Source organism: Capricornis sumatraensis, chromosome 20 (genome assembly GCF_032405125.1).
Source record: "Capricornis sumatraensis isolate serow.1 chromosome 20, serow.2, whole genome shotgun sequence".
NCBI lineage: Eukaryota > Metazoa > Chordata > Mammalia > Artiodactyla > Bovidae > Capricornis > Capricornis sumatraensis.
Window position 1 is genome coordinate 22,836,172 of NC_091088.1, and position 16,744 is coordinate 22,852,915.

The 16,744-nt window shown below is 42.0% G+C and overlaps 1 protein-coding gene across 1 annotated transcript in view; it reads right to left on the reverse strand.

The window, feature by feature from the left end:
- The window catches only part of N4BP1 (NEDD4 binding protein 1), a 56,539-nt gene extending 39,799 nt beyond the window's left edge, over window positions 1-16,740 (reverse strand). Inside the window, exon 1 of the mRNA XM_068991744.1 lies at window positions 16,543-16,740. Coding sequence (XP_068847845.1) covers window positions 16,543-16,740 — 198 coding nt within the window. The remainder of the gene's footprint in view (window positions 1-16,542) is intronic.
- Between the last annotated feature and the right edge of the window lie 4 nt (window positions 16,741-16,744).

Sequence of the window (16,744 nt, forward strand, 5' to 3'; positions counted from 1 at the left end):
CAGACATGACTGAGTGACTTCACTTTCTCTTTTCACCTTCATGCACTGGAGAAGGAAATGGCAACCCACTCCAGTGTTCTTGCCTGGAGAATCCCAGGGACGAGGGAGCCAGGTGGGCTGCCGTTTATGGGGTCACGCAGAGTTGGACACGACTGAAGCGACTTAGCATTAGCATTAAAAAAAAACCTGTCAGAAGAAAGCTTGGCAAATATGAAGACAGAAACCAATAAAACAGAACACAAAATAGAGGGAAAGTAGGTAATTCAGGGTAGAAAAGAGAACTTCAACAAATTTTTAATTAGTGCTTTCAAACAGATTTAAGATGATAATGAAATCATAAAACAGGAATCAAATTTAAAAAAAAAAGAAAGAAAAATAATCAGAATAAGAGCATTAGCAAATTAAGAATATAATGGCCAGGGACTTTCCTGGTGGTCTAGTGGTTAAGAATCCACCTTCTAAAGCAGCGGACGTGGTTTGGTCCCTAGTTGGGGAACTAAGACCCCACATGCTGAGGGGCAACTAAACCTGTGTCACAACTGGAGAGCCCACATGCTGCAACTACTGAGCCTGTGCGCTCTAGAGCTTGGGCGCCACAGAGAAGACCCGGTGCAGCCCAATTAAACAGTGAACATTTTTTAAAAAGAGTATTAACAGAGTCCATAGAAGAACTGAAAGGCAAAGTGCAAGAGAACCCTCCGAAAGTATCAGAAAAAAATGACAGAAAAGAAACTTTAAAGGTCTATCGAGGATATCCTAAATCTGAATAACTGGCATTTCAAAAAGACAGGGTGACGCTTAATAAAGAAATAACACAAATCTTTTCCTCGAACTAAAATATAGAAGACCCCAGGCATAATTAGTCAAAAAATTACATTAAGTCTTGTTTGGAAGCCAATGCACCCAAATCCCACTTTGAAAGGGTCTACAGAATATCCAAATATGATGAGTTTTTAAAGGTTCACTAGAGAAAAATCCTGGGTGCAGGGTGGGAACAGGACACACATAAGAGAATGACCATCAGAATGTCAAATTCTCAATAGCAATTCTGGAAAATTAGGGGGAAAAGGTTAACAATGCATTCAAAATTCTAAGGAAAAATGATTTTCAGTCTATAATGTCCACATTACATACCAAATATAAAGCAGAATAAAAACATTTCTAGCATGCTACAGGCTGAAAAAATTACTCCCACAGATTCTTTTCTTGAGAAACTATTTTAAGATGAAGGCCACCAAAAATATGGGAGATGAAGTAATTAATAAATTCCATCCAAGAGTAGAATAGAAGTCCACAGATTACAGCCGTGCAGCAGATGAGATGAGCAACCAGCTGACTGGAGGAGGGACGAGGGCTTTAGGGGTGTTTTCCTGGAAAAAGAGACTCAAAGAATAGTTGATATAAAGGAATATTTATAAACTATTAGAGATGCGCTTAGAGCAAATTTCCTAAGTAGATGAGAAAGGGACAGATAAAAATCCTAGAAAAAAGGCTAAATCAGAAAGAGAACATAATGTAATATATATAGAACTTGCCCTTGCAATGAGTAGTATTCATATATCATAATTATATAAGCTTTTTAAATGAAAAAAAAAATGTTGGTGTCTTAGTCTGTTTGAGCTGTTGTATCAAATACCACAGATTGGGTGGCTTATGAACAACGGAAATCTATTTCTCTCAGCTCTGGAGGAGGCTGGAAGTCCAAAATCAGGGTGCCACCATGGTCGAGTGAGGGCCCTCTTTCAGACTGTGGACTTCGTGTCCTCATGTGGTGAAGGGCAGTGGAGCTCTCTCAGGCCTAGTGTCTAAGGGTACTAATCTCATCTATGGGGGTTCTGTCCTCATGACCCAATCACCCGCCAAAAGCCCACTCTCCTAATACCATCACAGGGGGCATTAGAATTTCAACACTCATTAATTTTGAGGAGACACAAATATTCAGACCATAGCAACTGGGCAAATGGATCTGGTTTTTGCCTCATCCTTTTTCTTAAAGAAGGTGAATAATGTCCAATATTGATAAGAAATAGCAGTATATTATTCATAACTATTTAGGTAAACATCAGAACAAATAGCTAAAAACAGCAGATGCCTTTAGGAAGCTGGGGGTGGGGAAGAAACCAAGGGGCTGCTATTCTTCACCATAAAAGCTTTCAGTAATATCTGATTTATTTTACCCATGTGCAAATATTATTTTATTACCTTCCCTCCTTCCTAATTTTATTTAAAAAATTTAAAGTGGATGTGTAACATGCTCTGATGCTGTATGACAAGATTACAGAGGGCCTCAGGAGAACTCCTGTTGTGTGAGCGCTAGGAAGACTGGCAGAGACATGCCCAACACAAGCAGAGCTGCCTGTCATTATCCCCAGATAACCGACACTATTAATGCAAGACGAACTGCATAGGCTTGAGGAAGAGCTGTGCTAGGAGCTAATGTTATAGCTTCACCTACCCCAAACTCCTTTGAGTTATTTCCCAAGAGGAATGAGTAATTATCCCTTGAGATTCAGATTCAATTTTTTTTCATAAATAATTTACTTTTGGGAAATTACGAAGTAGCAACAATTGATTTTTATACTCCAGGAGTGAGAAATAATGTATACAGGCATACAGTGTTATTACATTCTAGATGTTTGGCCATCAGCTGTATTGATAAGAAAGATTCTATGGATCCAAGCAGTCATCATTTCCATTTGACTGTATTTGGCATCTGAACATTTCAATATTAGTCAAAAACTGTTTTCTTCCATCCTGTAATGTTAACACTGTTTTACTTTACTCAGGCTTTTAAGGAAAAAAGTCGGGGTGGGGTGGGGTGGGGGAGAATATATAATATATACAACAGTAACTTCCCTTGCATATGGCAAAACGGATTTCTATTATTCTACTTTCTACAAGTTCAGTTCTTCTTAACTCGATCTTAACAATTCATGTATTGGAGAAGCTCCTGGCAACCCCTGCTACTCACAGCAGCTAAAAACAGAAAGGATCAAAGTGGCTGTTCCGGAGTATGTGCGCCCTGGGGAAAGGGTTCTTGGCACCACTGTTCACCAGCTACCATCTCTTATTATGGGCACACACTTGAAGGACTCTATCAGCTTGTCTCCCAAATCACATATGGTTTGAGGCAGCTGAATAAAAGTGTAAAAGGAGCAGCAGAGGGTGCTACCTGCAGAGCACGCAACAGCAAGTAACTGACAGCACAGGTGCAAAAATACGGAAGACACAATGGTGGAAAAGCATAGCAACGTGGGATCATCTATCATGGCTGCAGAGCTGACACACTCTGGCAGGTGCCAGGGGCGCAACTGCGCCCTGGCACAACATAACAGAAGACACACAAGTCAACCACACATCAGTGGGGAAGGAGAAACTACGCAGGCAAGGAAGCTTCAATGTCCTACAGGCAGAGCTCAAAAATCGTTCCGACCAGTAGTTCTCTACTTTGGCTGTACACTGAAGGATTCTAAAGATTTCTTGTAACTCAGGATGCTCTTGCATAAACTGTATGTTATCTCTAAGAGAAAAGAAAGGAGGAAGAGTAATATTTTTAGACATTGACACATGAGTCCTACAGAATGTATGTAAACTAGAAGCATTACAATGCCTTGCAGAAAACAAACATTTACTGTAAATACCTACAAATCTGTAATGGGTCATGATGGAGAGTTCTGACACAACGTGGTCCACTGGAGAAGGGAATGGCAAACTGTTTCAGCATTTTGGCCTGGAAAATACCATGGACTATACAGTCCATGGGGTCACAAAGAGTTGGACACGACTGAGTGACTTTCACTTTCTTCCAACAACACAAGAGATGACTCTACATAGACACCACCAGATGGTCAGTATCAAAATCAGATTGATAATACTCTTTGCAGTCAAAGATGCAGAAGCCCTATACAGTCAGCAAACACAAGACCAGGAGCTGACTGTGGCTCAGATCACAAACTCCTTATTGCAAAATTCAGACTTAAACTGAAGAAAGCAGGGAAAACCACTAGACCATTCAGGTATGACCTAAATCATAGGTCATACCTATGTCTGAGGAGGCCTTACAAATAGCTGAAGAGAAGCTAAAGGCAAAGGAGAAAAGGAAAGCTATACCCATCTGAATGCAGAGTTCTAAAAAAATAGCAAGGAGAGATAAGAAAGCCTTGCTGAGTGATCAATGCATAGAAATAGAGGAAAACAATAAAATGGGAGACTAGAGATCTCTTCAAGAAAAGCAGATACCAAGGGAACATTTCATGCAAGATGGGCACAATAAAGGACAGAAATCGTATGGACCTAACAGAAGCAGAAGATATTAAGAAAAGGTGGCAAGAAGACACAGAAGAACTGTACAAAAAAAATCTTAATGACCCAGATAACCAAGACGGTGTGATCACTCATCTAGAGCCAGAAATCCTGGAGTCTGAAGTCAAGTGGGCCTTAGGAAGCATCATTACTAACAAAGCTAGATGACTTCTAGCTGAGCTATCTCAAGTCCTAAAAGATAATGCTATTAAAGTGCTGCACTCAGTAGGCCAGCAAATTTGGAAAACTCAGCAGTGGCCACAGGACTGGAAAAGTTCAGTTTTGATTCCAATCCCAAAGAAAGTCAATGCCAAAGAATGTTCAAACTACCACACAACTACATTCATCTCACACGCTAGCAAAGTAATGCTCACAATTCTCCAAGCAAGGCTTCAACAGTATGTTAACCGAGAACTTCCAGATGTTCAAGCTGGATTTAGAAAAGGGAGAAGAACCAGAGACCAAATTGCCAGAGATCAAATTGACCTGGTGGATCATGGAAAAAGCAAGAGAGTTCCAGAAAAACATCTACTTCTGCTTTATTGACTACGTCAAAGCTTCTGACTGTGTGCATGACAACAAACTGTGGAAAATTCTTAAAGAGATAGGAATACCAGACTACTTTACCTACCTCCTGAGAAATCTGCACGCAGGTCCAGAAACAAACAGTTAGAACTAGACATGGAAAAAAAAAAAAAAGAACTGGACATGGGACAATGGACTGGTTCAAAACTGGGAAAGGTGTATGTCAAGGCTGTATACTGTCACCCTGCTTATTCAACTTACATGCAGAGTACATCATGCAAAATGCCAGGCTGGATGAAGCACAAGCTGGAATCAAGACTGCCAGGAGAAATGTCAATAACCTCAGATATGCAGATGACACCACCTTTATGGCAGAAAGGAAAGAGGAACTGAAGAGCTTCTTGATGAAAGTTAAAGAGGAGTGAAAAAGTTGCCTTAAAACTCCACTCAAAAAACTAGGATCATGGCATCCAGTCCCATCACTTTATGGCAAATAATTGGGGAAATAATAGAAACAGCGACAGACTTTATTTTCTTGGGTTCCAAAATCATTGCAGATGGTGACTGCAGCCATAAAATTAAAAGACACTTGCTCCTTGAAAGAAAAGCTATGACAAACCTAGACAGCATAGTCCATCTAGTCAAAGCTATGGTTTTTCCAATAGTCATGTATGGATTTGAGAGTTGGACCATAAAGAAAGCTTAGCACTGAAGAACTGATGCTTTTGAAGTGTGGTATTGGAGAAGACTCAAGAGTCCCTCGGACTGCAAGGAGATCAAACCACTCAATCCTAAAGGAAATCAATCCTGAATATTCACCGGAAGGACTGATGCTGAAGTTGAGGCTCCAATACTTTGGCCACCTGATGTGAAGAGCTGACTCACTGGAAAAGACCCCAATTCTGGGAAAGATTGAAGGCAGGAGAAGGGGACGACAGAGGATGAGATGGTTGGATGGCATCACTGACTCGATGGACATGAGTTTAATCAAGCTCTGCGAACTGGTGATGGACAGGGAAGCCTGGCGTGCTACAATCCATGGGGTTGCAAAGAGTCGGACACGACTGAACAACTGAACTGACTGACAAATCTGTAACAGGTTAAGATAACATTTTAACCTGTTAAGATAACATGTCTCTATTTGACCAGCAACATTAATAATATTGCTAGAGAATTAAAATAACCATTTTAACCATTTTCCCAGTACATTTCCAACATTTGCTTTCTGTTCCATCTTTCTTCTCAATTTTATTTCTGAAATGCCTACAAGTTCTTCCCAGGAGCCCTGCAGGGACTTCCCCGCATGCTCACTCTGAGTGTACTTCTGGGGACAGTACTAGGAGCCACACTTCACCCTAGACTTCACCCACATTACAACTGAGAGTCTCTCAAATCCTACAGCTTCCCAAACTTTCAGTTCTCCTGAGCAATTTAATCTTCACTCTTCACCAAGTAAGCTCTTTGGGTCTCCTATGTCATTTTTGTCACTCTCCTTATTCTTAGTAAATGAGCCGGGAATGTATGAATTCCTTTGACTGCCTCTCTACTTTCATCTAAACATTCTACCTTTCATAAACCCTTCTCCTTTTTTCTCCTTCAAAGCCATGCCATTTTCTTAGACCTTGATTCATCACTCCCCCTTCATCCACCCACCCATGTCCCTCTGTCTACAAACCGGCGTGTCTCCTTGATCCTAAAAAAACACTGCCTTCAGCCCAACTGCGCATGCATAGAGCCACTCTGTCTTTTCCTCTTCACGCTGTGTCAAAAAGTATCCCAAACCCCATTCCCTGTCAACCCCTTGAAATCTGGATTCTGCCCCCATTTAAACTGAAACCGCTTTCCTGAATGACAACTAAAGCCTGTCTTTCTGACTATCCCCCCAAATCCTTTGCTGCCTTTCTCTACTGTCCCTTAAATGCAGATATTCCATAAGGTTCTGTCTCGGGCCTCTCCCTCAATTATACTCTAATAGGCTCTTTTAAGTTCCAAAGATAACTTTTACTTCTCTGACAGTTAACTCCAAATGTCCATCTAGCCTTTAATACTGTTAGGCTGCAGACTATCCCCTGGGCATTTCCACCTACTCAGTTTCACACATGAATCTAGTCTGTAGGAATCTGATTTTAGCATCTGATCACACGGCAACCTGTCAGCAGGAAACAGGGAACCACTTTTGGTGGCATGAGAGACTACAGGACTATCTGGTTTTAGCTTTTTCTGTTCTTCTGTTTGTGCAAGAACGTGTTTCAGGCCTACTGACAGAACAGCCCTTATAAACCTGCACCAGTTTTGTGGTTTGGGATTACTTTTCAACCTGTGGCTAAGATCAGGGAACCAAAGCTAAAAGTTTTCTGTGTCTCTAAATGAGAAAAAGCATTTATTTCTTCATGGTGTGAATGTGAAATATATTCCTATCTCCAGGGGTTATTAATAAAGAAGATAATAAAGTTTCCTAAAGAACTTCTGTTCAAGTTGGTTTATAGAGAACAACAAGCTTTCACATAAATCTATATTACTCCTAGAAAATAAAAAAACGAAACATCTGAACTCATAATGAGTTAACTTCTCAACAACAAAAACAACCGAAAATGCACAGAAGCTGAAACTCCAAAGGCAGTTGTTTTTAGAATATAAATTCATGCTTAACAAAAACAAACCCTGGTGGTCCAGTAATTAGGACTCGGCACTTTCACTGCCGTGGCCTGGGTTCAGTCCCTGGAAGAAAACTAAGATAATCCAGGTCATATGGCATGGGTAAAAAAAAAAGATCATTTTAATGCTAACTTAAAAACAGATGTCCTTTCTCTGATTTTACCAGTGCAGAGTACAATGCATGCGTAAGATATTTTTTTTACTTTAAGGTTTTCCTTTCGTGAAAAGACTGATTATGCAGAAGAAAAATGTACACATTCAACTACACTGAATTATAACTTTTTAAAATATATATCAGAAGTTATATGTTGCTCAGTACTTGTCAGTTTAAGCATAATTTCCAATATCTTAATTTTAAGACCCTGGTTGGACTAACAGTAAATGGTTCCCTAACAGACATTCTTTGGATACATGGCTAATTTCCAAGTGAGAGACGCCAAGCATAGTTTAAACACACACACTACATGTTTTCTTTTTAATATAAGCACAATGTCATTATTGTACCCAACAAAATGAACAGTAATTCCTTAGTATCATCTAATACCCAGTCTGTATTTAATGTCTTTTTCCAGTCGTTCTGCTCTGATTAGTCTGATTTTTTCCCCCACCATAATTACACAATTAAGTCTTGCCTTGCCTAGTACGTCACACATATAGAATTAGTATGCAGTGTTTTGTGTAAGACTGTTCTCACTTGGCATAATATTTCTGAGATTCATCCATGTTACTGAATGTCTGAATAATTTGTTCTTTTCTATTACTTTGCAGTATACCACTCTGAAAGTCTTCTACACCTAAACTATCTTTGATGTTTTGCAAAGGTCACCAGGCAATCAATCACAAAGATTTCTCTTTCACCTCATAAGGATGCTAAAACTATTCCTTTCTTTGGGGCACTCGGCATTTCTTAAATTGCGAACATTTATTAACTGTGTCAAGTCAAAAGGGAAACTCGGTCCACTTCTACTGAGTCTCCTCACCTTTCATGGCAAAGTCTGAAAATTTATTATCTGGCTCTTTATGGAAAAAGTTTGCCCATGTCTGTATGCTCTAGGAGTATGTGCTTTTTAACATACTATTTCATATTGAAAAAAAAGCAAGAACACATTAACTTGCAGATTTTTGTCCAGTAAAGACACAGATGATTTCTGAGATAACCTCCAAAATCACAGTTTCATTATCCTGTACGGTATGAACAAGTTTTGTATCCAGTCTAGCAGTCTTATTCCAACATTCTTTTTTCAGTACTTCTGATCATATCTTGTTTCTTGAGCCAGTTTTCCTATGCAGCTAGTTACCCCACAGATGAGTTAAGTAAATGTTTGATGTGTGCTCGCTTTGTATCTTTAGAAATTACATTTTTTAAAAAAATGAAACTAAAGTGCCCATTTAAAAAAAATCCTATTCCTGAAAACAAAACTAAAAAAAAAACCAAAAAACAGTGGAGATTAAGGGCCTATTTTAAGAAGCAGATGACATGGTGCAGCGGTCCTTCCTACTGTCTACCAATACCCATGTTCTGCTTCTTTCACAACAGAATCCAGACTGTGTTCAGGGCAGTAATGTATCTAGTTAAACCTGAGCATTTCCTAGCTCCTTTTCCATACTGGCCATAAGGAAAAGTCTGCTGGGATGCGGTTGAAAGCTACTGTGTCTTCTTTCTTCCTCCTTGAAACAGAGATATGGTGACGAGCTGCATCAGTTACTTCGTGACCATAAGGGAAAGGCCAAAGGAACTGCAGAGACCTTGGCCCTGATGGCTCCTGACTACTACTCAGCTTTGAACTGTTGTTTAAGACTTCTTGTTGAGTGAAAGAAAACTAAACCATTTTGTATTGTATAGATTTCTGTCACTTCAGCCAAATCTTGATCTATCTATCAGCCTATTAGAGATAATATCATCAGCATTAACCTAAGCTATCTTAATTTTTTAAATGGCCTAGAAATAGGGTTAATAATGAAACACACTGTGAACTAAACATGCAGGTTCAAGAATGGATATAGATCCCAGGTGACTGGTAGACAGTTTCGAAGAAAAGGTGCCATAATCATAACTGACTTTTACACAGAAAATTCAGATGTGAATCCACACAGCTCTTACTCATCAATTAATGTAGCTAATTCTGTCAGCACTAAAACTGAACAAAATTTTCTCCAAGTTGAAAGGAAACTCTTAAATTAACAATTAAAAGAAATTATTCTGGACTTCCCTGGTGGTGCAGTGGATAGGAATCTTCTCCAAGGCAGAGGACACAGGTTTGATCCCTGGTCTGGGAAGATTCCACATGCCGGGAAGCAACTAAGCCTGTGCACCACTAAGCCCGCGAGTCACCAATACCGCAGCCCGAGCATCTAGAGTCTGTGTTCCACACGAGGAGCCAGTGCAGTGAGAAGCCAGCACACCACAGCGACAATGAAGAGAAGCCACCACTCACTGCAACTAGAGGAAGCCCACACAAAGGAACAAAGACCCAGCGCAGCCAAAAAGAGAAAAAAAGATATAGAATTTGGGGGACTTCCCCGGTGGTGCCCTGGTTAAGACTGTGCCTTTCAATGCAGGGGCTGCAGGTTCAATCCCTGATGGGGGTACCAAGATCCCACATGCCTCACTGCTCAAAAACCAAAACAAAAACAGAAGCAATATTGTAACAAATTCAATAAACAACTTAAAAAAAAAGAAATAATTTGGTTTCTTTAAACAAAAGGATTTTCCTATGTTGTTTCCATAAGACATAACTGAACTTTTAAAAAGCAGATCTTTACAGTAAGGATCTTCCCCCTATTAACTGTTTTTGAAATGGAAGATTTCTAACTTCATACAATTATATTTAGTAGAAAGTCAACACCGAACAAAATATCCCTGATTTAATTAAAACCCTGCAATACTAGCTGGTAAACAAATCGGGAAGGGGAAACTACAATCATAAGCAATCACTTTGACCCTAGTATGAGCAGTGAAAGTATCCCTTATTTCAACATTCTGGATATAACCCCAAAATATTAACCATTAAAACGAGACTGAACAAATCACTTTTTCTTAAGAAGATGATTTTCACAACCAGAGTCAGTTAAAAATTATCATTCCAGGAAATGGAAAAAAGCCTCCAACCTCTTTTCTGGTAAAATCAAAACAAAAACTGTCACTACCCACTATTACATCTATGGATTATTTCCTCCATGAACAAATCTACTGGTCAAGAATCTGCTCATGAAACCAGATACCAAATTCTTCTAACATGAAAGGAAATTAAACAACACAGGGTGCATTTTAACCCTCTGAAGTCAGTGAAGTAATATACACCACTTTTACCGGAATTGCATTTTCTTTACCCTTATCTTTCTCCTCTCTTACTCCACAAATATGTAAGCAAAAACTCAGGTAAAGACAATCACCAACTCTTCATAAGACCCTCTCTTTTTTTCCTCCCAAAGTAAAAGCAGGTTGGATGTTAAGTTTACTTGACCACAGCTTCTCAGGTGTACTGAGTAATAATTTCAGTGTTTAAGATTGATAAGTCCTCCAAATTACCCTCCTTATAAGCCCTCCAGATTGATGGTTTTGGTAGGTCACTGGCTATGCTTCATGGTGGCTATTCATTGCCATGAAGTAATGTCTGAAATAACACCAACTGATGGGCAGCTGTAGCAAATTCAGTACCATAAAGGCTCATGGAGAAGTCATACAACAAGCAGCCATGCTGTTTACTTCCGATCACTCCTCGTTTGTTAACCTCCAGGACAGGCTCCTAGCTCGTGGACTAACTCTAGCACCCAACTCCCTGCTATGGACCTCAGTGACCTCAGCACTGCATTATCTTCTAGATGTTACACTATCATCCTTTAGCCTTTCATTTCTTTCTCTAAGTTTCTCTCTTTCGCTTTACCCGTGACCACTGAGGCACCACCCCTCGGTCCTCAGAAATCTTCCATATCCAAGATTCTGATCTCTGAACTGCCTAACGACCACCTCTAGAATTCTTCAACACTGAACTTGTCCTCTGCCTGCAAGGTCCCCTGAGTGCAGGAGGGGACACAGTCGAAGGTCCTGTCCCTTCCTTGATTCTTACAGTTCTTTATATTCTTTCTGCCTTCACCTCCCTCCTCTCTGGTCTGAATCTCTCAAGCTATCAGTTCACTGACAGTAGAAGGCAAGTCTTACATGTTCTTGGACTGTCCTTGATGACCATTCAGAAGCGTTTCTTGGGCCCCATTCTGCCTTCTTCATTTGCACCTTAGACTCCCGCAGTCTTTACGTGCCGGCCTCATCAACATTCTGAGTGCCGGAAATCATCACCTACTTGAGAACTTCTAGAGCAAGTGATACAATAAATTCAAACCATCTAATCTTCCCTGGTCCTTAGTTCAATTTCAGTACTTTTTTTGTTCCTTTCCAATGCACTTCCAACAGTTCCACTGCATCTATGCTGACTTACTGCACTGTCTTCAAGTTCTTACTTAGCCTCCCTCTTGGGGTGTTAACTGGCATCCTATTTTACTAAGACAGTACTGCTGCTGCTGCTGCTAAGTCGCTTCAGTCGTATCCGACTCTGTGCGACCCCACAGACAGCAGCACACCAGGCTCCCCCGTCCCTGGGATTCTCCAGGCAAGAACACTGGAGTGGGTTGCCATTTCCTTCTCCAGTGTATGAAAATGAAAAGTGAAAGTGAAATCTAGGCCTTCAAATGCCCTCTTTCCCAAATGGAAAAAAAAAAAAAAAAAAAGTGTATCTTTATTCACCTTGTCTCCTACTATCTAAAGCAGAGGTCCTAAAAATGTAATCCAAAAGCTGAACCTGGTCCACTGACATGTTCTGTTTAGTATCCGTGATTGATTTTTATTTTTATTTTTCAGAATATGTACTTGAAAAATACAGTGATGTAGAACTTTTATTGAGCTGTAATTCACAGCATGCATGGTTTTCAAAACATAAATTAGTTGTCTCTTAAAACAGACTTCCCATTATGAAATGAAGACGTCTGGGTTCCTTTGGGTGAGAAGATCAGACGCCCACACTGTGCAGGAGCACCCTGGTCACCAGTTCCTTCCTACCAACCAGCCACTTCCCCATGCAGTCTCCTCACCTGGTCCCAGAGGCTCTTTGATCTAAAGTAAGGATCTAACCCTTTGCACTCTCGGGAGCTGAGATCTCTTCAGCCTCATCTCTCCCCACCAATGCCAGACTCCAAAGATCCCACCCTTGCTTTGCATCTTTGATTTCTCTGTAAATTGGGCAGCTCATATCAGTGCCTCCACTTCCTCTCTGAAAGTCAATCTCCTTTGTTTCCATGATGTCTGCCACCTTGGACTTCAGTCCCCGCCCACTGGTCCTTTATGCACAATGCCCCTTCCGGTTTCCCTCTCACTTTCAGACACTGCTTCTCTAGCCCCTGTAGTAATGTCACATTGCTATGAAAGTTGCAAACACTTGTCCCCAATTTCTGTAATCATATCATCACTAACCAGCAAGTAGTACTATAGCAGCCTAAGACAAGCGGTATAAACACTGACGTTGCAGGCAATGCTTAGAAATGTAAATCTGATGGCCTTACACCCCCTTGGGCAGAGCAACCCTTCCTTTCCCCTACTAATATAACACATTGCACATCAACTCTTTAATGTTTCCAACTTTGTCTCTCATATTAGGCTGTGGGTTCCTTGAGGTCAAGAGGCAACCTAACATACTTCTTGGCACAGAAGTTTTTTAAGTATGGGAAAGCTGATCCCACCAACCGACAGGTCAAACAATGTATCCACCATCCATCCTTTCTGCACTGGGGCTTCAACTCTCTCCCTCAGTCCCTACATACACTTAGTTGCCAGTCCTAGTGAAAACCTCCTCACCTTATTCATGTCTAGTTCTAAATTGGAACAATGTTCCCTCTACAGTTGGGTCTTGTGAAGTGAAGTCACTCAGTCGTTTCCAACTCTTTGGGACCCCATAGACTGCAGCCTGCCAGGCTCCTCTGTCCATGGGATTTTCTAGGCAACTGTACTGGAGATGATTGCCATTTCCTTCTCCAGGGGATCTTCCCAACCCAGGGCTCGAACCCGGGTCTCCCGCATTGTAAACAGAGGCTTTACTGTCTGAGTCTTCAAATACAGAATTTCAAGCAAATCCTTTTCCTAAATCCTCACTGACTCCCTACTGATAAGGCCCAACTGGCCTGCATTTGGGTCCCTGGAGGCTTTACCTCTCACAGGGCACCTTGACACTTCCTACCCAAACACTTCATGTTTTTCTGGCTTCTAGGTCCTTGCATGCAACCATTTCTACCTGGGAATGTGCTGGTTCTTCAAAGACCAGCCCAAGTGTTACTTCCTCCAACAAATTCCCCTTTGACAAAAGTGGTCACTCCTAGAGCATGTGCCTTTATTAAAAAAAAAAAAACCTTCCCAGAACATTATCACTTTCTATCAGAGGCCACACCTCACCTCTCCATGGAGCCCTAACTACACCTCCACATTCTCCTCTACCTGAGCATTTGCTGAAGAGTAGTGACTTAACATTTTTAAAGCAGGAAAACAACATGAACCATCTGATGAGACCCAGAAAGTTGCAATTAATCAGAGACTCTACTTCCCTGGTGGCTCAGTGGTGAAAAAAAAAAAAAAAAAATCCGCTTGCAAATGCAAGGAGATGCAGGAGACATGGGTTCTAATCCCTGCGTCGGGAAAAGCCCCTGGAGAAGGAAATGGCAACCCACTCCAGTATTCTTGCCTGGAGAATCCCATGGACAGAGGAGCCTGGTGGACTACAGTCCATACGGTAGCAGAGTCAGCTACAACTAAGCTAAAAAAACTTCAAAAAGTCCTTCCCCTGAAACTTCCTTCCCCTAAATCTTTTCTTCTTAACTTAAAATATTGTAGATGTTGAAGTTTGTTCTCCTATTCTTGAATTTTTTTTGGCTGCACTGCCTAACATACAGGATCTTAGCTCCCTGGCAAGGAATGAACCCATGCCCCCTGCCTGCAGTGGACACACGGAGTGCTAACCACTGAAACACCAGGGAAGTCCCTCTGTTCTTAGTTTTTAGAAATCAAGTAAATTTTTTAAAAATCAAATTTTCTCTTCTCAAAAGAAGGTAAAGCAAACTCCAAAATGAATTAACGAGAACAAAGCCTTTGAGTATGGCACTGAACTCTTACCAGTAACTCTCAATGGGGGAAAAAAACAGATTTCTTACAAGTGGGAAGGTTGGATTATGCACAGCACATATAACAAAGATAAACGGGCAGGTGACACATACTACCAAGATAAGGTAAGACACACCTTTTCCAATTAGCTTATGCTGAGTTGCACAGCAGGGACAGGCAAGAGGACTGGAGCTGGGAGGGTCTGGCAGGGTTTTTCTGCAGAGCAAAAGCAGCACTTTCCACGCTTTGCAGTGAGCCATGAGTGAAGCTGAACTTGGAGCAGGCAGAGTACACAATAAAAGCAGTGTAGTAGTCAAACTACAGCTGAGTTTTAAGCTGAGAGATGCTAAGGCAGAAAACTGCAAAAATAAAGTAGGCTTGGATTAATAAGTGTTTTGTAAATCAGAAAAGTTTAGAGTGAAATGAGCTGGGCAATAGGAGACTTCTTGTGGGAGGATTAGTCTCATGCAAGTTGTAGTGGGGAGAGACGGAAGGCAATGAAATAGAAAGGGCACATACCAAGAAAGAAGGTCTTAATTGCTGCAAAAGTAATGGAAAAGAAAGGAATGAGTGCATGGAAGAGACTTCAGAAGCCATTATAGGACTTAGTTACGTCAAACTTTTCAGCCCTGCTGAGTGGGAAGAAACTGAGTAGCTGGAGGAGAAAACCAGGAAGAGGACTGGGAAGAAGTTAAGACCAGCTGTCTGAAATCAGGAAGGTAATTAAAAAAAAAAAAATCAAGAACAGCAAAGTAAACTTGATTCAATATCTGCACTGCTTTAAGCTTGGACAAGAATCATACAGTTAAATGTCCTATCTTCTCTAAACACATTAAGAGCAAGCAACCAGTTTTTTTTTTTTTTTCTTTCTTTAAGCTAAGAAAAGTCAAGAGTTACAGCTAATCAGATTCTTCAAGGGCACTGTGAAATTTCTGAAGGAGAACACGAACAAAGGATCCCCCCACCCCCAATGCTCATCATTTCGAAGATAGTATCAAGAACACAAACTGCTTCTGTCTGAGTTGTGACTCTCCCACTTACTTGATGGGAAAAGCTGGAGAAACTTGGCCGGTGGGGGTGGGGTGAGGGTGAGGGGAGGATGTATTCTTGCAGTATTTTGGCTTGCGGAGGGAAGGGAGTAGATGTCTAAAGTAGGTGTAAGTCTGAAATGCTGATTTAGAGAGAAGGTGAGTCACCTCTCCGAAAGTTTCAGTTTCCCCAGCTGTTACAGACAGGAAGATAATAAAATCTACCTCACTGGATTTTTTTTTTTTTTTAAGGGCTGCAACTGATAATCCTTCTGAAGTATTGCACATAACGTCTGATGTGCTATAACCATTCGATAAATGTTAGTGGCACACAAAACCAATACGAGGAATCATGCTATTTTTAGCACCACTATTAAACATTCCCTTCTCTTTTTGATGTTCTCTGAGTACTACACTACTACGATGGTTTTGTCAGATTCTCAGAGGGACTGACATCCCTCGAAGGGTCAGAATCCCTGTAGCGGAGGCCTGGGAAGAGAAGAGTGGCTGAGGTGGTGGGCCGGAGGTCGCGCGCCCAGCCAGCAAGGCCCTACGCACCAGCCTGAACAACAGGCAACACTCTCGACGCCTTCACTCCGGGCCAGCCTCAGCACATCACCTAGGCGAATCCTCGCCGCAGCCCTCCGAGTCAGGTGCTTTCGTCAACGCCACTTTACACACGGGGAAACTGAGGCGCTGGAGATGAAACCGCTAGCCAAGGTCACATGGTTCGAGAGCCGAGGCTCGGAACGGCGCTCTCAGCACCGCGCCTGGCTGCGGTGGCGCGGGGAAGAAGGGGGTGGGCCGCCCAGGGACCCCCGATTAACCCAAGGCCGCGCGCGCGGCAGGGGGCCGGGCCGGGGAAGGCCATCTCGCGGGGGCGGCGGCCGGACTCACCTTGGCGCTGTGCACCGCCTCCTGCGCCCCGCGCAGCTGCAGCCAGATGCGCGCGGGCAGCGGTTCCTCGGCTCCGAGCGCGCCGAGCACGGCCAGGCTCACGCCGAACAGGCCCTCGATGCGGCCGCGGCTCCTCTCCAGCAGCGCCGCCTTCTCGGCCGGCGCCGTGAACTCGTCCAGCACGGCCCGGGCCGCCATGGCG